We start from the raw sequence: 24,443 nt of genomic DNA, 5'->3' as shown, positions 1-24,443 counted from the left end.
GAAAATGAATTTTGAAAAAGAAAACTAAAATGCTCAATAACGAAAAATACCAATACCTTCCGAATATATTGCTCTTCAATCCTTTTAATAACGAACGTTTTATCTTTCTTGACCATTGATTTATCAGTTTCGAATTTATTCAATGAATTTTTTGGCTTTCCACGTTAGATAAAATATTATTATGGTGAATCAAATAGGATTTGCTAATTCTTTTTGGATAAACATAATCTTATAAATCATATAAGCATCAATTCGTTGAGATTTTTCATTCTGATCACACCCAACAAATGGAAGACTGTTTAATTGACAAAAAATTCAGCCAAACTGATTTCTTGACAGTTTTAGTTGAAAATACACGTAAATTACCCATTTCAGCAAATAGAATTGCAAATATAATAAGATCTGCATGCCATTTCGTAGATGTATGCAATAAAATTGTTTTATTTCACATCAATTATTCATCTCTTTTCATCTCACCGCAATAAAGAATCCAGAAAAAGCTGTTCAAGTTATAGAAAATTTCATTTTCAATGCGACTGATTGTGCATTGAAGCTGCCAGGAATGTATGTCATTGATGCACTTTGCAGACAAAGAAAGGTTTGATATTCATTGGATAAAAAAATTTTCAAACTTTTTCGATAATTTTTTTTAACGTTTCCCTCTCAAATTGCAATTTCGAATTTCTTTTAATAGGATGGGCCGGTGTTTGAGAAAGCTTTTAAGGAGAATATTTTTTTAACAGTTGCTTCCGCTATGCAGACAACTCTAAAAGGTTTGCATTTTTTTATCGTTACGAATTCGATCTAGCTTTAAATAACAAATTGAACTGGATTGCTTCAGATCAAAAAGGAATTAAAAAGTTAGTGAATATGTGGAAAATTAACAATATTTTCTCTGAATTCATCGAAGAGTTAATTTCGCTTGTTGAAATGGACGTAGATGATCAAGTTCAAGAAGTTCAAGAAGTTCTTGAAGGTTGAAAGTGCTTATTTTATTAAATATCGAAATTTTATTTTTGCTGTTTCTCTTTCTAAATAAATAAATATGATAGCAAAACCTTTCATCAAGAAATTACGACCGACCTCTCCAACTCCGATAAAAGAAGAAGCGCCAAAAGAAGTTTCACCAACACCTCCCACAATCGATCTACCTCCGCCACAAACATCAACAGAATCTTCTTCCTTTGATATTCCAGATGATATGGATATGATGGCATTGCTTGAACTGGCAAAGAAAAAGGAGCAGATGAACAAATCCTCGGAATTAGATAAATATACACCAAAAGTCAGTTCATTTGCTGATTCTGCTGTTTCTGCTCCTTCGTACATTCCTCCCTATCGCCCTCTTTCTCCTGTCACTTCTCAGTCACCGTCTCATCGCTCCACTTCGATGAATTCCACTTCATCTTTTTATTCTTCTAACGCCTCGACTGATTCAAGCCAGCTTCTGTCTCAAGATCCTCTTCCAACTCAGCCAGCGCCGTCGGAGCCTCAGCCGTTGAGCGAGGCAGACGTGCTGCTGATTGTCCAGACGCTTCCTTCCCTTCCGCTCGAAGAGCAGAACACAGTTGTCCAGCGGCTGATTGAGATGCTGAAGATATTCCCGCAATACGCAACAGTCATCGAACAGGCCATTTTAGGCTTCGCATCAACAGGCACACAAATGGGCACATCAGCTGTTGAGAGCACACGCCAACCATCCGATCGATATCTTTCGGGCATTCCGCCTTCATCCAACTTCTCAGCAGACTCAACAGACGTCTACTCTTCATATGCTGGTGCTGCTGCACAAGGACCTAAAGCCAACTCTGTTTCTGCTGATGAAAATGCTTCGTATCTTGCTTCTTCTGATGCATATGCTGCTACTTCTGCTCAGAGAACTACATATTCGCCTTATGCACAGCCATTTTCGGAAGCCCAATCATATCAGGATCTTTCATATGGTCCTTCAATGGGAAGTGGGTTTCATAATGAAATGTTTGATTATTTTATTATTATTTGATATATTTTTGAATATACATACATTTGTCCATTTCTCATTAAATGACAATTCTCACTATTTTAAAGGGGATATCGTGCCAGCAGCGCTAAAGGATTGGAGAAGCATCGCTATCAGGAGATGGACTACGAAGGGAACATCAGCCACAGCCAGGAAAGAGACCGCCGCCCGATGAAACGAGCGTTCCACGACGACATTTCGAACAGCCGGCAAAACTGGCACCAAAACAAAGAGAGCGAAAGAGGAAGGGGCAGAGACAGAGAGAGAGCGTATGACAGAGAGAAGGACGAAGGCAGAGAGCGAAGGAGAGGAACGAGTGCTCCGTATCGCGATTCAGGGAAAAGCAGAGAAAAAAATCATTCGAGTGATAAAGACAGAGATTATTCACACAAACATGACTCCCCTCGCAAAGGAAGGGCATACAAAAGCGGATGGGATGCACCAGCTATGCCAGCTATGCCTGCAATGCAACAATCCGCACCCAACATGCCTCAACAGGCAAAACCTGATTTTTCAGGGAGAGGAGAAGATACAGACGATATTTGGGGTGATAATCTTTTGGTATAAAAAATGTGATTGTCTCATTTCACTTGTTGTTGTGATTATTTTGTTATTACTGTTTATTTGTTAATCGTAATTTTCCTTTCAGAGAATGTTATTTGAATTATTTTTTACAAATGTGGAATTTATTTTTCATTTTTCATTTTCTTTCTTTGTAGATTTTTGTTCCAGCGAATTTAAATGTAAATATTATAAAAGTCTGCTAATTAATTTTATTGTTTTATGTAGCAGCAATTCATCGTATTAATTTTTACAATATCTTTTTGAATTTTTTGTGATTATTACAAGTTCAATATCTTCATTTCAAAACTATGCGATGTTACCATAATACAATTCAATGGAGACAAATTTCAAAAATATCTTCTTTCTTGGGGTTTGCAACGCATTTAAAAGATAATACTTGAATTCTCTTTGTGCTATCTTGCTCGCATTAACTCATTATCCATTTAGAAACGAGGTGAATTCTCCACATCAGCGACTGAAGGGTTCTCATGGAGAGCAACGCCTGCTGATGCACCTACTTTATTAAATCCATCGGATATAGCTACAGTATCATTTATGCAAACAATAACAGGAAACAGTCTTCGCTTTAAACTCAAAATAGGCGGTGATCTTTCATTTTTTGGATTTCGAAGCCAGGTTTGCATCAAAAAGTTATGCTTTCAAAATTAATAAATGCATTTTCCGAATTCCATTTTTAAATAAGGATTATACACAACTGAAAGATGCAGTTAAAAGTTTATGCCCCAACAAAGAGCTGAGAATTATGAAAGCAAATATTTCTGGTTCAAACTGGGGAGATCTCGATATTGATGGTTCATCAGTTCTATTATTTTGTTTTTTGTTATTTTATTAATTTCGACAAAATTAATACAAATCAGAAAACTTCACTTTTACATGTGATAAAGCTGTCACTTTTGAGTTTCCAACATCATACATTTCACAAGTTGATCGCAACACTCAAACAAAAATTCTAGAAATTCGTTTGGATAATGATCCCGCGGTTCAATCAGGAGTTTGCAACATTTTATTGTTCAATTCACATTTTGGCTCTTTTTTGTATTCGTAACACTTACAGCTTGATGCTGTTTCTGAACTAAAGTTTTATGTTCCAGAAACAGAAACCTCAGAGCAGGATGTTGAGGTTTGATTTTTCTCTCCATTGTTTTCGTAAACTTTTCTTTTACAAATTTATTTTCTCCCGATGCATATATTTTTTTCATATTAATCATCTAAATATACTACCAATAGTCTCTTCGTGTTCAAATCACCGACAAAGCAAAACTATCGTCAACCACAGGAGAAGTTATCATTAAACTTCCTCAAGTTGCAGTACTTGTTCCAAGGTTTGAATTTTTGTTTTTGATTTTTGCTGCTTAAAGTTTCACTTTATTTATTTCGAAACTCTTCACCAAATAACTGGTCGTTTCAATTTCAATTCAATTTTTTTGTGCGATATGATATTTTGATAATGTTTTTTTTTCAATCAACAGAGGAAGATATGAAATCGAAATGTATCGTTCTCTGCTTTCCATGCACGGAGCAACACATAACTACAAGATCGAATATTCAAACATCAATGAATTGTATCTTCTACACAACAAAGGCACAAAAACAGCCAACTTTGTTCTCTCATTGAATAGACCACTTGTTCAAGGACACACACTTTACAAGCACGTTGTGATGGAGCTGAATACAGAAAATACTGTTGAAGTTGAAGCTCATCTGACTGAGTATGCAAAAGATTGATGAATTGATTGAAAATGAAATGAAAATGAATTTCTTTTTTATTGCATTTTTTTAAATTTGATGATTTTGCAATGACATTTACGCGCTTTATTAATTTTTATCCTTTTTTTTTTTTTTTTTTTTTTTTTTTTTTTTTTTTTGTGAAAATTTAGCGAAGAACTGAAAGCTTATGACGGATTTATCGATCACAACATGGAAGGGTCACAGATGAATGTCGTTGTTAAAGTATTTCGTGCTCTAACTGGACAAAGAATTGCCAGTGCCAGGAATTTTATGAAGTATGAACAAAAAGTTGAGAAACAGAAAAGGAGTTTATGAGCATTTTATCTTTTCAATTTTGCGAGAGTATTTTCGAATATTGAATGAACAAAATTATTAAAATTGTCAATTTCTTTTCTTTTCTTTATTGATGATTTTCAATCTCTTTGAATGATTTTTTTTTATTAACACATCAGTCACGAAGGACACGCTGGCTTGAAGTGCTCACATGGTCCACAGAGCGGAATGCTGTTTATTTTGGACAAAACACTTGTGTATATTTACAAACCAACTCTTATTATTAAAATCAATAGAATTGCAAGAATTGAGGCATGTAATGAAAAAAGATAAAGATCGACAAAGTCCACATGGCAAAAGAAATACAATCCAAACTTCTTTTTTTGAACTTTTATTTTGAAAATTATATTTTATATATCTTTAATGATATTAATTTTTTTTCAATCGATTCATTTTCTTTCAAACTTTCTCTATTTTAGTTCCCTCGAAATGATCGATCAGGTCCCTCGTCTTCATCTCGTACATTTGATATGACAGTTCATCTACGTGATGGAGATATCCTCGAATTCACAAACTTTGCTCAGTATGCATTTATTAATGTTCCATTTTTTTGTCAATAATCAAATTTATTAACATTCATTTTTGTGTCACTCAAATAATTTTGTTGCATTTTTTCCATTTGCACTTAAATATTCAGAGATGATTTTGAGCCATTGAAGAAGTTCTTGGCAGAAAAGAATCCAAACATGTTCAGCAAGGCAGATTTGAAATCGAAAGGAGAGGAAGAAGAACAAGGTTTGGTGTTATAATTTTAATCAATCATTCTTTTGTTTTGTTTAATGCGCATGTTATTTTCATTAAATTCTGATTCTGTTTATTTTTTCAATTGAATTCACAAACTCATTCACAGAAGGAGCAGCTGATGAAGATGACGATGATGACGATGATGATGAATCATTTGATGAGAAAAAAGACGGAGGAAAAGGAGATCATTCAGACGATGACAGTAGCGATGAAGCAGACGAAGACGAGAAAGAAATGGAGAAGGAACTTGAATATGCTTCGGATGAAGAGGCAGACCTGAAAGAGGAGATGGCTTTGCTTGGAAACACTGAAGGAACGAAGAAGAAGAAGAAAGGAAAACACCTACAGGTTGAAAACGATGAAGATGATGAAGATGAAGATGAAGAAGAGAAGAATGAGAAGAATGAGAAGAAAGAGAAAACAGATGCAGAAGGAGACGAAGATAAACTGAAGCCTCGTCCAAAGATTATGGATGATGATGACGAGTGATTGCAATAAATACATTTTTTTAACAAAAGAAATGATTCGTTTTGGTATTTTAGGCGATTTTTGTTTTTGTTGGGAAAAAAAGATTCTTTAAATAAAAAATGAAAAAACATTTCATTTGGATGAGTGAAAACAAGTGGATTAACAAAAAACAAAGAGAAAAATTAATCTGAATTTAATAAACTCAAAAACGGATTTTCAATACAGAAAATTAAGATTTTGTAATGCATGACTTTTTATTTAAAGCCTCTTTTGAAAAAAGAAGAAATAAATAATTACCCTAATTCTCATTCATCATCCCCACTATCTCTTCAATCATCGACTGGAACGAGTCATCCGCCCATTCATTCGAGTCTGCTCCTTTGCTCTTCTGCTTTTTCTTGTCTCCAATCATTTCCTTCTCCCACCACGCTGCCAGTTGTCCGTTTCTGTCTGCTTTCAACGCTCTTCTTTCTCTCTCTTCATCTGCCTTCATCTCTTTCATCAGAAGAAGTGTGCGCGCATTCAGAAGATTCACCCGCAATGCAACAAAAGTGGCTGACGAACGGGGTGTGCTGCTAGAAGAAGAAGTTGCAGAAACAGAAGGAGCAGAGGAAGATGATGAAGGAGAAGAGGAAGTTGAAGAAGAAGATGAAGATAACTGTTCAGAAGAAGCAGCTGAAATATTCGTTTGGTTTGACAGAGATGTTGAATTTGCAGATAAAGTGTGAAAATGCAACGCTAAATCAAAGAAATGGATAGCATCGTGATAACATTTGTGGCGCAGAAGAAGCAAAGCAATGTTGTTGAGTGCAGGCACAAAGGACGGATACAACGAAAGACTCCGAAGGAAACACTGCAGACTGTCGTAATGATAGGAATAGCCTGATATTGACAAAAGGGAATAATTGAAATAAGAATAAGAAATAAAATCAAAATGATCAGATAAAAACATAAAATGATTCATCAAACAATCAATTTTTTGAAAAAAGAAAATAGTAAAATTTAATCAGGATTCAATTAAAAAGAACTTATCTTCTCTCTCTTATCATCAAATGTTTCAAACCTCGTTGCATCAAAAACAATCCAAAGTTGTTCCACAAATATGGATTCCGACGCACATTTTTCACAAAATTGCTGTATTCTTCATGAGCTGAACTCATTTGTCCGCTGAGCTGCAAGGACAAAAGAAGATTAATTAGCGCAGCAAACTTTCTGGGATCAGTCTTTATCGGCTGTGGCGTAGCCATCATTGTTGTAGAACTTGCATTGGCAGCAAATGTGTGAGAAGCCAACGGATTTATCAGTGATGGGGGTGCCACACCACGCGAATTCAAAGCAAACATTGATGTTTGTGCATTGAGATCTCGAATACCATTCAAAGCAGGATGTGCTAAAGTGAGTGAAGGGTTCGTTGAAGCTGAAGAAGGAGATGAAGCATGCGATAACTGAGATGAAACACTGTCACCAAATCCATTCACCATCATTTTCGAATTGCTGAAATCTCCTTTTAATTCTCTTCCATCTTTTACCATTGCCATCATATCACTGTCTCCCATGCTGTGTCTACTGTCGTCTTTCATCAGACTCACGCTGCTCATCGTTTCGTCCATCGGAATGTCCAAAGACAATTCCATTGACAAGCTTCCATTGCTTCCCATCTCTCTTTCTTCTCCCTTCTGACTGATTCCCAAAGTGTCGTATTCCTCTTCTGCTCTTCCATCCTTCAAACTTCTTCCCTTTTCTCGCTTCCTCTCGCTGCACAGTTGGTACCCATACATCTGTAGAATATGGTGGAATACATCAACCGCAAAGCCAAACTCGCCCTGCCGCAGACACGACACACCGCTGGACAAAAGAGCAGCACATCGAAGAACAGAAAGAGAAGGCACATGAAACGCTGAGCCTGTTGTTGAATCATACTGCATCTCATCATCACTGCTCATGTTGTTTGCCTTTAATCGTTGAGAGCTTATTGTTCGATCACTGTTGCCTTCACTTGGATCCTCATCCATCTTCCCTTCTCTCTCACCATTTTCTTCTTCATTCTCGTTATCTTCGCTGCTTTCCTCGTCAGCCATCCTCATCATCCTCTTTGAAGCATCCAGCACGGATTCAACTAATGCAAAGCACCGCATCGCTTCTGATCTTGCAACAAGAATGGCATCGATGGAATGGACAGGGGTGACTGAAGGTGTGGATGTTATGGCATTGAAAAGAGGGGTTGGACGCAGCAGGAAAGCAATTGGAGGAGACAAACGATAAAGATGAGAGGAAGCAAACGGAGCAGAGCGGAGATGAGGTGGAGTGGATGGGCGGAGAATGCTAACAGTGGGGAATGTGTCAGAGGGGAAAGCAGACAGAAGATCGGTTGCCTCAAAAGTGGAAGAAGGATATGAGGATTTTGTGTTTGTTGAAGGTGAAGAGATGGAAGAAGGAGTAGAAATATGCATTGAAGAAAGTGCTGAGGAATGAGGAAGAGAAGAAGTTGATGTCAAAGCAGTAGAAAATAGCGGTGTTCCACCAGATGGCATTGAATGGTCAATGAATGAATGCGAATTCACAAGAGACAAAGAAGGATCAAAAGCAGACGAAGACGAATCAAAAGTGCCTCTTCCATTCAAATCAAATAGCTCGCTGAAAGATTCACCTGTTGTATCAAACAGCGAATTCGTTGAAGCTTTGATGTCTAGTGAATCCACAGTAACATCTGAGGATGTGTTGGAAGAGAGCAGCGGATATTCCATGCTCCCACGGACAATAGAGGAACCAGAAACAGATGCTTGATCAATGGTGGAAGATGTCAATTTATGAGAGAACATTTCATTTTGATCAGAAATACCCATGTGCTCCTGACTGTGCGAGAGAGGAGAATTAAAACTGAGATCGTCAACATCCTCAGTTCGTGTTGAAAGAGGAGTGTGTGGTGAAATAACCTGTTTTGAATCAGAATGTGAATCATCCAAAGACAAAGAAGCAGAATGAGACGATGATGAATGCAAACGCCTGCTGCGTCTGGAATTACGTTCTGTGTTAGAAAGACTAAAGCTGTCTTCTTCGTCTTTGCTTTTCTCTTTCTGTTCAGAACTGCTTCTGTTGTACTTCTGCAACGGCAATCTGACCAACTTCAACTTCTTCAGTTTGATGTGATTTGGCTTTGAAGCCCTTCTTTGTGCTGCGAAATTGGCTGAATGTGAATACGACTGTGCCATCAACGAAGCACCAGAACCAGTTACTCCTCTGAGAAGCCTCGTCTGCTCCAACCGCTTCTGCTGTTGCTGTTGCGTTTGTGTCTGCATTCCCTGGAAGAACTGCGGATTGGCCTGGAACATCAGTGCAGCCTGGTGCTGGCTGATTGATTGGCTGGCCTGTGCTGCGTTTGTTGAGATGCCTGAATTGCCCAGTTGTCTGTTTCCCTGTTGTTTTGACTGCATTTGGAAGGGAAGGAGAGGATAAGTCGTGTTCATTCCTTTGAGTGAAAGGAGATTGCTGTTCATGTTTTGTCCTGAGAAGTTTTGAGCGGCTGTTGCTTTGATTGCTGCAGATACAGAAGAATTGCCAGAATTGCTTGGAGATGAAAGATGTGTGGGCGAATTTTGCGCTGCTGAAAGAAGCGAGCGAGAAGAAGAAGGGGAAGTTGAAAGAGCTGTAATTTGAGGTACTGAAAAAACGGTCGAGTTTTTCGTATCTGACTTGACCGAACGAGTTACCTTCTTTTTCTCACCTGCCCTGCCTCTTTGTGTTCTTTTTGTGGAATCCGATTGACCAGCTGTTGTCAAAGACGGAGAGGCAGCAGAAGCTGAAGGAGACTGAGACGCGGATTTTTTGCCCCTTTTTGTGTATGGTCCTCGCTTTTGCCTTTGCTTAGCCCCTCCTTTCAGCCTCTTCGAGCCTGCTTGTGCTGATTCCAGTTCTTGTAGTGTCAGTTGACCTCTCTCTTCCACATTGCGTGAATGACTGGGCGAATAGAGAGAAGATGCCATGCTGTTTGGAAACGCCTCTCCAAACTGAGCAGCGCTTTCGTCGTGCGGAGAAGGCGTGCGCGCAGACAGATTCACAAATGGCAGTGGATTTGCCGTGTCTGACTGTGCATTGTCGGTGAATGAGTCATCATCTGAAGAGAAAGCTGAAGAAAACAGTTCAGAATCACTTGAAGCTCCTTCATTATTGTTGTTATTGTTATTGTTCTTGTTGCGTCTTTTTCTTCCGCCTGCCTTCTTCACTGCCGCTCTGTATGGGAAGAACCCTCTCACCAGCTCTGACACATCTGAGGCAGGTGTCATTATCTCCTCTGCACCGTCAAACACCGAGTCATAATCAGGAATTCCGCTGTCATTCATCGGAATCGCTGGTGGAATAAGATCTGTTTTCACAAAGCCATTCTCATCCATTTCAAATATGCTGCCTTCAGATTCCTCATCGCTACTGAAGCTGACACTGCTGCTGCTGTTGTTACTTCTCTCATCAAAGCTGACACTGCCACTGCCACTGCTAATTTCTCTACTGCTGCTTTCGCTCTCTTCTGTTTCGTCTGCCTCTTTCTCAGTGGAATGCTCTGTTTGAGTGGCAGATGCTGTTTTGCTTCCACTTGTGATGCTGCTGGATTCATCTCCATCTTCTTTCTCACTCTCGAACAAATGCTCATCTGATCCTGATGCGTTGCTGTTACCTTCACTCTTTTCACTTCCATCACCCGAATTCTGTCCATTTTCCTGTTTTTGCATTCGATTGCGATGCCTTCTTTGATGTTTATGTTTACGCTGATTTTTACGGTGTTTGCGAAGCTGGCGAAGATGATTCAATATTTGCTGCTCTGAATTCGTCTCAGTGTCAGAAAGCTCGAAATCAGAGGGAGAAAGAGGAGGAGTGGGTGCTGTGAGTGTTTTTATTGACTGTGATCGCATTGTGAGTGGAGGAGGCAGAAGTGTCGAGAGATGCAATTGTGAATGCGTTCTTGTCATTTCTGGATTGTTGCCGTTGGATGGAGAAAGAGAAGGAGAAGATGAAGATGACGATGGTGACAATTGGAAAGGCGATGATGAAGAACCATCTTTTTCCTTGTTTTTCTCGTTCTGCTGCGACGAAAACGAAGAAAACAGCGAAAAGCTTTCCGACCCATGTTTTGAAGGAGAACGCACAACTTGTCCGTTTTCAGTGCGCATCTGACTGGCGCCGAGGGCAAAGAGCGAAGGAATGGAAGACTTGACAGCCGGCACATCTGTGTTCAGTTTTGTGATTGGAGTGCTGGCTACTCTGAGCTTCTTGGAGGACAGCTTGTGCGAATAATCAGACTGGCTTTTAGAGAATGTGTTGGGAGAGGAGCCATCGGGTGAAAGAGAAGGAGATTGCGAGGCAGACAAAGAGGGAGATATTGAAGGGGATGAAACAGAAACTGAGGCTGATGCAGAGACAGAAGAATAAGCTTGTCTGCGGCTGGGAGCATTACGTTTTTTGTCATCTTTTCGATGCTTCGAATATTTCTCGTGTTTGACTTTAGTTGAAGAAGATGATGATGAACCAGCCAAAATTGTAGACTGTTCTTCATTGTTGCCATTCTGCATTGATGGTGATGATTTTGTCGAAGCTGAGAGAGATGGAGATTGAGAAGGAGACTGAGAAGGTGAAGGCGAAGGAGAAAGAGAAGGAGAAGCTGTATTGCCAGCAGATGATACAGGAGAGCCAAGTGAAGGAGAAGCCGATCCAGAACGGGGTGTTTGCGAAGGAGAAGCAGAAGGCGAAGAAGAGCCAGCTCTGCCTGTGTGTTTGGCAGACTTCTGTTTGCTCTTCGCGCGGCTGGCGCTGCTTTCGGAGTCGTAGAGCGACATACTCAAATCTTCCTCCTCTGTTTCTGACAGAACACCCTTGTACACATACTTCTTCCTCTTCTTCTTGATCATCTCTTTCTTCGGCTTCCTGTTCTTCTTTTTCTCTGTCTCAACATTTTTCTCCTTCTTTTGTGATTTATCTGCACTTTCACCTTCTTCCACTCTAATTTCTGTTTCATTCACTCCATTTACATCAGCTCCATTCGTCTCATCTTTTCCATTTGCTGACTCTTTCTTGCTTGTCTGATCAGCACTTGAAGCACTTGCTTCACTCGTCTTCTTTCTCTTCTTTCTCTCCTTCACACTCTTCTCACCCGATCCACTTGGAACTGGAAACAGATGCATTGCCATCTCCGCCTCCTTCTTTGCATCCTCAATCGGCTTCATTGCTGCTGCCACAACACTCTGCAGCTCCTCAAAATTCCTCGCTTTCTGCTTCGGTTTCTTGATCACAGGAAATGAAGCCAATCTTGTCAGTGTGGAGTTCAGCCCATACAACACTCGTGTCCTCTTCACACTCTCTTTCGTCTTGTTCTGCCTTCTGCTGCAAAGCGCCTTTGCAACCTGTAGCGTCTTCTGGAACTCTTCTTCCTGCTCTTTCTCTCTTTCCTCTATCCTGAACTTCTCTCGCCGGCTCATCATCGAAAACGCCTGCTCCTTCAGCTTCTTCTCCTGCTTCATCTTCTCCACTTTCTTCTTCATCGCTTTCTTTTTCTCCGCTTTCATCTGCTCTTCAGCCCCAACAAACAGATATTTCGGTAGGAAATCAAACACATACGGCTTCAGCATCTTCTGCTTGCGCGCTCTTTCAATCTCCACAACTTCCACTTTCTTCTGCCAATACAGCTCCCTCTTCGCCTTCGTCTCCTTCCACCGCATAATCTCCTCCTTCTGTGGGCGATGTAGCACAAGTGACTCTTCCTTCTTCATCGCCTCTGCCTCCACCGTCTGCGCACCCTTCTCATACACAAAGCCCAACAGCAAGAAAAGAAGAGGCTGCTGAAGACCAGGGCGCACTGAAGACAAATGCAGGGTGCTGTATGAGAAGGCAGGGATATGCGAGCCGGATGAGGACTTTGTGGGAAGAGAGGAAGTTGATGATGAAGAAGAAGAAGATAAAGAAGAACCAGAAATCTGAGGCAGCTGTGCAGTGGATGAAACATCAAATTGGGAGTTGAATGCAGTTGTTATTGGGGAAGGCTCTGATGGAAGTATCATCGATGGAATGTTGAACGAGTAGGATGACACAAGCATCATGTTTGTCGGATTTCTGTTCAATGACTGCTGAATCTGTTGCGCTTTTTGTTTATTTCCTTTCTTTCCATTGTTTTTCGCAACTGCAGCTGAATTTCTGTCTCCAGGTATTGCAAATTCGTCTGTGACATCGCCATTTTTGCTGCTGCCTTCTTTCTCATTCTCCTTGTTTTCCTCCTCTTTTGACTCGAATGTCACCTCCAGCAGCTCCAAAAGGATGCTCTTTGCACTCACCAGCTGCCTTTCTCTCCCGTCTTTCATCAAAAGGAATGCAAGAACAGAGGCAATCCCTCCATGTGCTGCTGCCAAATATACTTCCCTCTCTTCTTTCTTCATCTCCGCACGAAGTTGTACAGAATCGATGGGATATGGTGGTGGTTTCTTGTGTTTGTGGTGGTGCTTTTTATCCTTCTGGGAGGATGATGCAGAAGAAGAAGTTGATGATGATGAGTCATCAGAGTTACCTTCATCCTTTTCGGATTTCTTCTGCTTTGTTTGCGTATTTCTGCTTGCTTCACTCGAATTTCCATCTCTTATCTGTTTGGAATTTCCTTTGTCATTCACAGCTGTTTTGTCATTGTTGTTTTCTCCTTCGCTTTCTTCATCAGATGAAGAAGACGTATCCTCATCACTGCTTGATGACACATCCATCGAATACCTCAAATCCCTTCCATTGTATGTCTTCTGCTTCTTTTCTTTCTTCTTATTCTTCCTTCTCTTCTTCTTCTTTCCTTCTTCATCTCCATTCCCTTCCTCTCCAAATATATCTGTCATGCTCACTTTCTTCTTTGCAGCCATCCATTCTCTGCTCTTCTCCAGCGCAGTTGCACACAGAAACAGCGCTTCTTCTCTGTTCCCTTTCAAATAGCTCACAACAGCAGTATTTGCCATCACCGCACACGACGAAGGCATTCTGTTGATGCTGTCACACATCAGAAGAGAAGACAAAGTTGACAGAAAAGAATTGGGAGAAGAGAAGAACGGGTTAATGTCTGAAGATGATGAAGAGATTGAACTTGATGAGGAAGGTTGGGTTGTTGGAGTACTTGCTTTGACATTCCCTGAAGTTGCAGAAGAAGAAGGAGAAGAAGAAGAAGTAGTAGAAGGAGAAGTTGTATTATTATTACTCTGTTTTTGTGTCTGATTATCTGCAATCTCTTTATTTTGTTCTTGTTTGTTGTGTATTTGAGAGGCAAATGGTGTAACTGTCCACAAATCACTCAACATTCTTATTTGGTACTGCTTCTTTCTTTCGAATTCTTTGTTCTTCCTCGCAATGAAACGCGACAAGTTCGAAAGGAAAGCAGCAGATGGCGAATGACGAGAGGGAGAAGAGAAAGCAGAAGGAGAAGAGGAAGGCGAAGAAGGAGAAGCAGGAGAATTCAAAGGGCGTGCGAGCGATGGAGAAAGAGATATAGACGATGAAGAAGCAGAAGAAGATGAAGAAGAAGACGGTGCTGATGAAGATGGAGATGATGAAGGCGAAGAAGGAGAAAGAGAAAATGCATTCGCCAACGAAGGAGAGCCATTCATTGGAGACATATCTCTTTTCATCATCATCGTGTTGATCGACGACAAAGCAGCTGAATATGCCGATGTCAAGTTCACCCCTTTCGCCATGAATGCTTTCTCCTCCTCGTTCAGCTGCTCCTTCTGCGCCTCTCCTTCCTTCATCCTCTCTTCGCTCTGGTAGTCGCACGGCAACCCGCTCACACCCAATTGCATTGAGAGTGCAATGAGCATCAGAGCTGACAGGCACATTCTGTCTCGAAAGAGGAGGGAGTAGCTGATTGCATAGCTTTGTGTCGTGTCATGCAGAAGCAGCGCCAGAGAAGCTTTGTTCGTCTCACAGCCCATCGAAAGAGGAGAAGAAAGTGAAATCTTCCGCCACACCTGCAGAGCAAACGAGTAGTGATTGCTCTTCTCCTCCTGAATGCGCTTGATGAACGAAGGAATTTCTGGTTTGCTTCGATGTTTGTGTGAAAAAGCATTAGTTTCTCTGATGTTGCTATTGTCGTTGCCATTTTCTGTTGAATAATTTTGTTGTGGTTGCTGCTGCTGATTCTGTGTCTGTTGTTGTTGTTGAACATCATTCTGATGACGATTATGATTATGATGATAGGATGCCTCATAATCTGCTCCATTTGCGTTCATCTGCATGTTCTCTTCAGCTAAATGCGGTGTGTGTTGCATCGGATGATAATAATCAAAGTCTTCAATCATTCGTGTTGAGTCATAAGAATTCAAATCCTTGTCACTTCTTCCTTCTCTTCTTTCTCCATCCAAACTGCCATTTCTTCCTTCTCCACCCCTCTCATCAACATTCCCATTCACTCCATCACTTTTATGACCCAGCATTTCCCCTTCATTCTGTTTTCTCCTCTTCTCCGCACCTCCTTCACCACCACCACCTCCTCCTCCTTCTTCTTCTTCTTCCTCTTCCTCTTCATCTCTCCTCCCTCTCACTCTTTCTCCTTCCTCCACCAGCCCCCCATCCTCCCCCAGCTCCATCAAATGACAGCACATCAGCCCAACCGTATACAAATAGAACACTCTCAATCTGTCATCTTCTAATTGTAACTGCGAAATCCGCTCTGAGCAAACGTCAGAAGCAGACAGGAGCATTCCTCTCTTCAGAAAATGGAGCGAAATATTGCGCTGCTCCTGCCGGTGGAAGAGAACAGACAAAGGAGACGTCTTTGAAGATGCACTCGAAACAAGCTGTGTTATTGAAGATTTGTTAACATTTGCGTCAACTTCTTCTTGTTCTGCATCCATTTTGGATGAAAGAGTAGGAGAACGAGAAATGGACAGCTGAGAGTCAGCATCAACCAGAAACACGGAACACCCTCTCTTCAATGAGCCCTTCTTATGCAACGCTGCTTCTTCTGCCATTTTCTTCTCTTTCTCTTTTTCCTTCTCTTTCTCCTTCTCCTTCTCTTTCTTCATCTTCGATCTATTCTCTGCCTCTTTCCTCTTCGCCATCAGCTCGTTGTGACATTCTTCAGACGCATCGTCTGCACCCAAGTCGCCAAAGACAGCTGTGATTGAGGGAATCAGAAAGCGAAGCTTTTGTTCGTGTTGGAAGCGGCGGAATTGGCAGCGGGAGGACTTCACACGCGTTTTGAGGAGCAGTTTGCGAGTTTCGGTGGAAAAAGAGGAGGAAGAGGAGGAGGATGATAAGAGAGAAGAATTGGAAGAAGAAGAGGAAGATGAAAGAGAGGAAGAGGGAGGTGTTGTTTTCTCGGAATGAACGCTCTTTGAATCATCAAATGGAATGTTTGTGTCTTTTGGAGAAAGACCAAGAGGTTCAGGTTTTGCTGTGTGGAATGCATCGAATGATGAGTTTGCAGAACGAGAAAAAGAAGAAGGAGAAGAAGAGGAAGTGTTGTTTGAATGAAGATTGCTCCTTTGTTTGCTTTCATTTCCAAAATTGTTAATGTTGGATCTGTTATTCAATGAATTAATGCTGTTGTTCATGTTTCTTTTGTCCTTCTGTGAAATGTTAACATTTCTGTCTCTTTTTGCTTCCTTCTCACTTTCTGTCACTGACAATGGCTCAAATTTGATTGGAGACAAAGAAAGAGGACTTCTTCTTTTGTCTAAAGAAGAAGAAGATGATGATGATGAAGATGATAAAGGAGAAGAATGAAAAGAATTCCCTTGTCGATTGTTGCTTCCCATGCCACTTCTTCCGTTTCCTCCTCTTTTCTCGTTCTGTTTTGCTGTTTTTTCTCTCTCGTCTGCCGGCAAACACTCCAAAAATGACATCATCCCATACACAAACTGCTGCATTCGCGTGTTTGTGGACGCTTTTCTGAGAGGAGGGGCAGGAATCACAAGGGGAGGAGAGTCTGGGGAGGAGAGAGAGGGAGAAGGAGATGAGGAAGAAGAGGAAGAAGAAGAAGAGGAAGTTAAAGTTGAAGAAGAAGACAAAGAAGAAGAAGAAGATGATGATGATGATGATGGTATATTGTTGTGTTGCAATTGTTGATGAGGCAGAAGAGGAAGAGAAGGAGAATGTTCAGCATCAGTCACAGATAAAATGTTGGCTGACAGAAAAGAAGAGGAAGAAGCTGAAGAAGAAGGCGTTGAAGCAGCAGAAGAAAGAGAAGAAAGAGAAGAAGAGGAAGAAGAAGAAGAAGAAGAACTTTCAGAAGGCAGAAGAGGAGAAAAAAGTGGATAATTGGAAGTTTGTTTGATTGAGTTTTGTTCAGAAGAAGGAGCAGAAATAAGAGAGGAAGAAGGAGAAGACGAAGAAGGAGAAGCCAAACTCTTTGGCTGAGGAAGGGTCGCATCTAAATGATCGGGAAAGAGAACAGAAGAAGAAGAAGAAGAAGGTGAAGAAGAGGAAGAAGAAGATGATGATGATGAAGTAGATTCATTATTATCTGCTGACTGTGTTGGAGGCTGATTGTGTGAAAATAGTTTTGTCGGCATTTGATAGACATCTTTTGGTGACTGTTCTTTTGTTTCTGATTGAGAAGAAGAGGAAGAAGAAGCAGCAGAAGAAGCCAAAGAAGAAGTAGGTGTGGAAGTAGGAGAAGGGAGAGAAGAAGAGTAATTCGAAGAGTGGCTCACTTGTGTTGGGCTGATCTGTCCCAGAACATTGAACGAATGCCTCAGCATCTGCGGGGCAAGCAGAGGAGAATGCGAAAAGATCATTGGAGAGAAGATGTGTGTGGAGATGGGTTTAATCAGCTGGACGGGGGATTTTGAAGGAAGAAGGGTGGAGGAAGGGAAGTGGATGGTGGATGGGACAAGGCGGTTGGTCTGAGGAATTGCCAGCTCTTCAGCAAATTGGGCATCGAATTCATCATCAGAGAGACTGCTGTCAGAGTCAGAGAAGTCGGATTCATTGGAGGAGAATGAGGAGGAGGAGGAAGAGAATGAGGAAGAAGAAGAAATATCTTTCTCCATTCCAGAACGAATATCACTTGCTGTCTTGTTCACCTCGTTCTTGATCCACACATCTTCTTCCATCTTGTTCTCTTCTCCTTCTTTCATTCCACTCTCCATCTTCTGCAGTGGCGAAGGCGGTGCCGCAAAAGCAGACAATTCAGAACTTGCACCACCTCCCAGTTTATCTTTCTCCATAAACAGCTTCATTCTCTTCTCTGACTTTGCTTCCCCTCCTTCTCCTTCTCCTCTTCCTTCTCCTCTTCTTTCATCATCATCTTCTTCTTCTTCCACATCCATAAACCTTCCTCCGTCTCCTTCTCCCATCCTGCTCTGTATAAACTCGTATTCCTCTCCTCCTTCTCCTTCCATTTCTTCTCTCCATTCTCTTCTTCTTCCTCCTCTTCCTCTTCCTCTTCCTTCTTCTCCTTCCTCCTCCTCTTCCTCTTCCTCCAGCCCCACAAAATACGGCAAAGGGCATTCAGTTGATGTGAACTCATCAATTACCCTGTCTTCCTCTTGCCTCAGCTCTTCCTCTCTCTGCAGCACAGCCACTGCTGAATCTATCCCTTCCACCAATTGCGATGCTAACAACTGCGCATGTGTTACTGTCACATTTGAGCTCTGCTTCTTTCTCTCATTTTTACTCTGACTTTGGCTTTGACTTTGGCTCTTTCTCTTCTTCTTCCTCTGATTCTTCTTCACTTTGTGTTTATTCTGCTTATCGTCCTTGTTCTTCTTCTTCTCCTGTTCGTCTTCTTTGTTTGATGCTTCTGATGAATTGCCTTCTAAAGATGAGCCAGCACTCCCTTCTTCTTCACTTTCACAGCTTGATTGACTTCCATCTTCATCCTCTTCTTCTTCTTTATCATCATCTTTTCCTTCCCCTTCTCCTTTAACTTTATCTTTTTCTTCCTTTTTGCTCTTTCTGTTCTCATTTTTCTCGTCTTTATCCAATTCGTTTTTGCCATCACTTATATCTTTCTTTACCTTTTGCTCTTCTTCTTCTTCTTCCTTTTCACCTTCAGAAGATGAAACTTCATCTTCTTTCTTCTTCTTCTTCTTCAAATCATCCGCTTTATCCCCTTCTTCCTTGTCTTCTTCTTCTTCTCCATCCTCCTCCTTCTTTCCTCCCTTCTTCTCCTTCTTTTCCTTCTCCTTCTCTTTCTTCTCCTTCTCATTCATACCATCTTCATCATTATTCTTCTTCTCGTTCTCTCTCCCTCTCTCCCTCAGCGCCCTCCTCCTCGTCCTTATCCCAATTGGGCTGCTGTTTTCTTCCTCTTCTCCTTCCTCTCCTTTTCCAATCATATCAAAACATTCCTCTCCTTCCTCTGAAACATACTCGCTGTCAAACTCACTGTCATTATAGTTATTCCTCCACCCTCTCCTCCTCCACCCTTCTTTCTCCTTCTCTCTCTGGCTCGTTCTTTCTCTTTCTCTCTCTCTTTCTCTCTCCCTCTCCCTCTCCCTCTCCCTCCCTTTCTCTCTCCCCTTCCTTGTTCTCAGCAAAAGCCCCAGTCTTCTCTCTCTCAGCGTCACGCTGCTTTCTTTGCTCTGCTCTTTGTTCCAGTCTAATGCATCGTCAATTGCCATCATCGCATCATAGAAGATGGCATCATCTGCATTCAGAATACGCCCTTTCTTTCGATGATGAGAGGAAGAAGAGGAGGAAGAGGAGGAAGAGGAAGAGGAAGAGGAAGAAGAAGAAGAAGAGAATGCATCCAATGGGGAATGGAAGACAGAAAGAGGAACAAGTGTGGCTGTGTTGTTGGAGTTGGAGGAGCGGGAAGATGAGTCAGAAGAAGAAGAGGAAGATGAAGAGGAAGATGATGATGACGATGAGGAAGATGAAGAGGAAGAAGAAGAGGAAGATGAAGAATTTGAAGATGATTGAGAAGAGATGCCTGCATTTGAGAACAAGAAAGACGATCTTTTTGGTTTAGTCAGCAGAAAAGTTGTGTTTTGATTGAATTTCAAGAAAACAGGAGAAGAAATAACTTGATTCAAAATGTCAGCATATGAAGGAGAAGAAGAAGAGGAAGAGGAAGAGGCAGAAGAAGAAGAAGAAGAAGGAAATGAAATAGAAGAAGTATAAAGTGGAGAAGATAAAAGGTGTTTGCTTAGATCTCTTCCTTTGTATCCAGAAAGAGCTAATTGTGAATGGTCATTTGGAAGATTTCTCCAAAAAATGAATGAATCAGAAGAAGAGGAGGAGGAGGAGGAGGAAGAGAAAGAAGAAGAAGGAGAAAGAGAAGGCGGAAGAGAAGAAGAAAGAGAAGAAAGAGAAGAAGAAAGAGGAGGAGGAAGAGGAAGAGCAGAGCCAAAAGGTAAGATATTACAGCTGCTATTGCAGAATCTCTGAATGTTTGAAGCAATTTGAGCAAAGCGAATGATCGAAGAAAGAGAAGAAGGGTCGAAACGAATGGATTTGTGAGCAGAAAAAGGAATGTGCTGAAGAAGGAAAGAGAAAGGCGATGTGTTCAGAAGAGAAGAGAAAGGGGAGGGGGAAGAGAAGGAGAAGGGGGAGGAAGAGGAAGAGGAAGAGAGAGAAGAAGGAGAAGATGATGGCATTGAAGAGGAAGAGGAAGAAGAGGAAGAAGAGGAAGGAGAAAGAGAAGAAACAATACCTGCAGAATTTGGAGAGCTTTGAGAAGAAGACGAAAGAGAAGAAGAAGAAGAAGAACTCATTTGCTGCTGGTTGTTAATGAGGTTATTTCGAGACAAGGAGAATGTGTTGAGTGTTTGAGAAAGAGAAGGAAAGAGAGAAAGAGGGTCTGCTGGTTTGTAGTCAAATTCAGCTGCATTTTGAGGGGGAGGAGAAGAAGAGAGCGAAAGATGGGAACGATTTGTGGGTTGGAAGAAGGCAGCAGCAGAGGAATGGAGAGAAGAGGAAGGAGAAGAAGAGGAGGAGGAGGAAGAAGAGGAAGAGGAAAGAGAAGAAAGAGAAGAGGAGGAGGAGGAAGAAGTTGAAGATGAAGGAGCAAATGATGAAGCAAGAGAAGGAGGAAAAGAAGCAGGGGAAGAAGAGAAAGAAGAGGAGAAAGAAGACAAAGAAGCCGATGGAACATGAGGAGGAAAAGGGAAAGGTGTGCTGAGTGTGTTATAATCATTGCTAATACCTTCATTCACACGATAATTCGATTGAGAGAGAGAGGAAAGAGAAGGAAGAGAAGAGAGAGAAGAAAGAGAAGAAAGAGCAGAAGAAGGTTGTAATGACATCTGCATCGGCATTTGGAGCTGCATTTGCATTGGCATTTGAATGTTTTGTGGAGGAGTTTGATAGAAATTCATCTTGTTTTGAAGAGAAGAGGAAGAAGAAGAAGAAGACAAAGAAGAAGAGGAGGAGGAGGAGGAAGGAGAAGGAGAAGGAGAAGGAAGGAGATTGGGGTTGAAAGGTTGGTTGGGCTTGAGGGAGGAGGAGGAGGAGGAAAGAGAGGAAGAAGGAGAAGAAAGAGAAGAAGAAGAAGAAATCGAAGAAATATTCGAAATACCAGAAGGATTAGATAAATTTGTAGGATTCATATTCATGTTCATATTCATATTCATATTCATCATCTGCTTCTGCTGCATCTGTTGCATTTGCTGTTGAGGTTGAAGTTGAAGCGGAGGCTGGTTCTGCTTCACATTTGACGGGAAAGAAGGAAAAGCTGATGCCATCTGAGGAGCAATCGACGAGAGAGAAGGAGGGAAACCAGCCAAAGAAAACTGATTTTTGAATTGTGGGTGTATTTGTGCGGGGGCGAGGAGAGGATTAAATTGCGACGGCGCCACGTTGAGGGGCATTTGAGGCGGGGCGGGGAATTTATTCTCTTTGGAAAGGGGAATTTCTGAAAGAGAAGAGGAAGAAGAAGAAGAGGAAGAGGGAGGAAGACGAGAAGAAGGAGAAGATGAAGAAGGAGGAGAAGGGGAAGGAGCTGATGATGATGATGATGATGGTAATGAATAGGAAGAGGAAGGGGCAAGATGAAATGGCTGGAGAAGAGAAGGGTATTGCTGAGGGTTGAATGAAGAGGTGGATGAAGAAGGCATTTTGATTGAATTTGGTTGCATTCCCTTTGGAGGATTGAGAGGAAGGGAAGGTTCATTGGAAAGAGAAGAGCTTTTGAGGGAAAGTGGCTGAGGTTGGGTTTGTTGAGAGGAAAGAGAAGAAGAAGAAAGAGAAGAGAAAGAAAGAGATGAGGAAGAAGAAGAAGGATTAAATGAAGAATTTAAAGATGAAGATGTTGTGTTAGTTTGAAGTTGTGGTTTCAATTGTGGTTGATTTGAAAGGGAAGAAGAAGATGATGATGATGAATTATCAGGAAATGAAGAGAAAGAAGAGGAATAAGGTAAAGACTGCTGTTTAACTGCATTGGCATTCACAGAAGATGAAATGGAAGAAGAAGAAGAAGAAGAAGCTGATGATGATGATGATGATGATGATGAAGTCTTCTTCAAATCATTCGAATTCATTCCTTTCACTTCTCCGTTCTTTTCTATGCTTATGCTCCCTCTTCTCTCTCTCATACTTCCTCCTTTCTCTTTCTCTTTCCCCTTCTTCTCCTTCTCTTTCTCTTTCTCTTTCTCTTTCTCCATCTTCTCCATCTTCTCCTTCTCACCCCTCCCCTTCGATGGAGAAGTCGGCTCAGGAGACGCAGATCCAACAGGAGGAGGTGTGCGTGTGGCAATGATTGTCTGTGCAACTATTCCCAATGCCCTTCCAATCGAACCTGTTTTCGCTGCTGCTGCTGCTGCTGAGGTGGCGGAAGGGAGAAGAGAAAGATAGTCTTCTTCTTCTTCTTCCTCTTCTTCTTGTTCTTCGGCTGCTTTTGATTGTTTGATTGCTAATTCTCTATCAAGAGGTGATTGTGGGTTATTTTCATTCTCTAAAGAAGAAGAAGAAGAAGAAGAAGAGAAAATTTGTTGTTTGCTGACATTATTTCCTCTTTCTCCTTCTTCTTCTGATGAAGATGAAGAAGAAGACACAACATTTGCATTCTCATCCATCTGAGGGAGGACAACAAGATCTGTTTCAGAAGGCAGGAGAGGAGGAAGAGGAAGAGGAAGAGGAAGAGAATTGAAAGAGTCTGAAGAGGAAGAGAGAGAAGGAGAAACAGCTGTGGTGGAGGAGTAGAGAGAGAATGCGTGTGAAGCTGAGGGGGAGAAGAGGGTGGCAGGGAAGGAAGAAGAGGAAGAAGAAGAAGAAGAAGAAGAGGCATTATTCTTTGTTGCAAATTCATTGTTCTGGTTCTTCGTCATTTCTCTCTCACTTCTGTTGTCAGAAGCATTTAAGATCGAAAATGGTGTGTTATTCGCCTTTGTGGGTGAAGAAGGAGCAGCAAAAGGAATGTTATCGTCGAGGAGAGGATGGGAATGATAAGGAAGAGAGTCGCGAGAGAGGAAAGAAGGGGGAGGAGAAGGAGGAGGAGTGAAGATGGTGGAAGAGGTGGAAGAGGCAGGGAGATGAGGAAGTTCTTTGGAGAAGGAGGAGAAGGAGGAGAAGAGGGATGTGGAGAGAAGAGAAGAAGAGGATGATGATGAGGAGAAGGAAGAAGAAGAAGAAGATGATGATGATGATGATGTAGATATAGTTGAAGTGGTTGTAGTGGGTGTGACAGAAAAAGAAGGAGAAAGTGTGCTTGTTCGCAAAGCAGAAGGTGACAGGATTGTTTGGCTGTTCTTCAAATTGCTCGCATCGAAGGCATTTGGTGAAGTGTTTGAGATGCTCAGAGTGGCTGAGGGGGATAAAGCAGCAACAGGAGCAGAGGAAGAAGAGGAAGAGGTTGAAGAGGGAGAGGAAGAAGAAGAGGAAGAAGAAGAAGATGACTGAACAACACCTGCTCGTGCCACTGAAGGAGAAGTCAAGCTCATCCGCGCCGGATTCGAAGGCGATGTGAATGCGGATGACGCCGATGACTGCACAGTGGAGAGGTTGCTCAAAGAAGGGAAGAAAGAAGGAATTAGGCTTTCAGTTGCTGTCCTCCCGCCCATCGTGGCAGCAGCTGATATTGTCGCTCCGATCGACAGCATCGACTCAGGACACAGCCGATCGTCTTCTTTGGACACACACGCCTCGTCCATCTCTGACACAAATAGCGTCTTTTCCAGCTGGCTCTCTGGAAGCTCGATCGACTTGGGCCTTTCTGCCAAATTGATCTGCGACGATGGTGACATTGCTTCTGCTTTGTGATTCATTGGATCATCTGGTGCACTGCTTTGCTCGTGCCCTTCACCCGTCCATGTTTCATCGACTGCTATTGTTTCTCCCTTTTGCAAGTCGACTGTTGCTTCAAGAGGTTTGCTTTCTTTTGAATCATATTCCATTTTCTCGTTTGTTTCTGGAATATCATCAAAATCAGTGTTTTGATTTTCATTTTCTTTAGACACTAATCTTTCTTTAATTTCTTTACCTTTTGAAATTCCTAAGTTTCTAGCATTTTGTAAGGAAGAATAATAAGCGCAGGTCGTCAGATGAAAATCAATTGCATTCTACAAAAAATAAAATCTTATCAATTATTCAGAAAAGTATGTCACAAACTTTAATAGCTTTCGATGCATTCGAAGGCAAACGTTCTTTTGCATAAATTAGAAACTTAGCAGCCTAAATTTTTATTTTTAAAAATAAATAT

At 41.5% G+C, this 24,443-nt stretch overlaps 2 protein-coding genes across 2 annotated transcripts; one reads left to right on the top strand and one right to left on the bottom strand.

Moving 5' to 3' along the window:
* Positions 1–754: 754 nt before the first annotated feature.
* Positions 755–5,995, top strand: MONOS_2956 (putative FACT complex subunit ssrp1-B; the record flags this gene model as incomplete). The annotated part of the gene is made up of 15 exons (XM_067872916.1): positions 755–773; positions 842–976; positions 1,053–1,977; positions 2,068–2,560; positions 3,011–3,199; positions 3,267–3,375; positions 3,442–3,575; positions 3,639–3,704; positions 3,812–3,906; positions 4,054–4,293; positions 4,462–4,587; positions 4,765–4,897; positions 5,065–5,168; positions 5,283–5,380; positions 5,724–5,995. 15 exons carry the CDS (start codon positions 755–757, stop codon positions 5,876–5,878), a joined length of 3,021 nt encoding a protein of 1,006 aa, XP_067728640.1. The 3' UTR covers positions 5,879–5,995.
* On the bottom strand, positions 5,918–24,396 carry MONOS_2957 (uncharacterized protein; the record flags this gene model as incomplete). The annotated part of the gene is made up of 3 exons (XM_067872917.1): positions 5,918–6,739; positions 6,921–24,303; positions 24,385–24,396. The coding sequence occupies 3 exons, from the start codon at positions 24,394–24,396 to the stop codon at positions 6,156–6,158; spliced, it is 17,979 nt and encodes a 5,992-aa protein (XP_067728639.1). The 3' UTR covers positions 5,918–6,155.
* Between the last annotated feature and the right edge of the window lie 47 nt (positions 24,397–24,443).

This window comes from Monocercomonoides exilis (assembly GCF_001643675.1).
Source record: "Monocercomonoides exilis strain PA203 chromosome Unknown scaffold19-1596985, whole genome shotgun sequence".
NCBI classification, from domain to species: Eukaryota; Preaxostyla; order Oxymonadida; family Polymastigidae; genus Monocercomonoides; species Monocercomonoides exilis.
The sequence above is the reverse complement of the archived record's forward strand: the minus strand, read 5'-3'. Positions and strand labels throughout refer to the sequence as shown.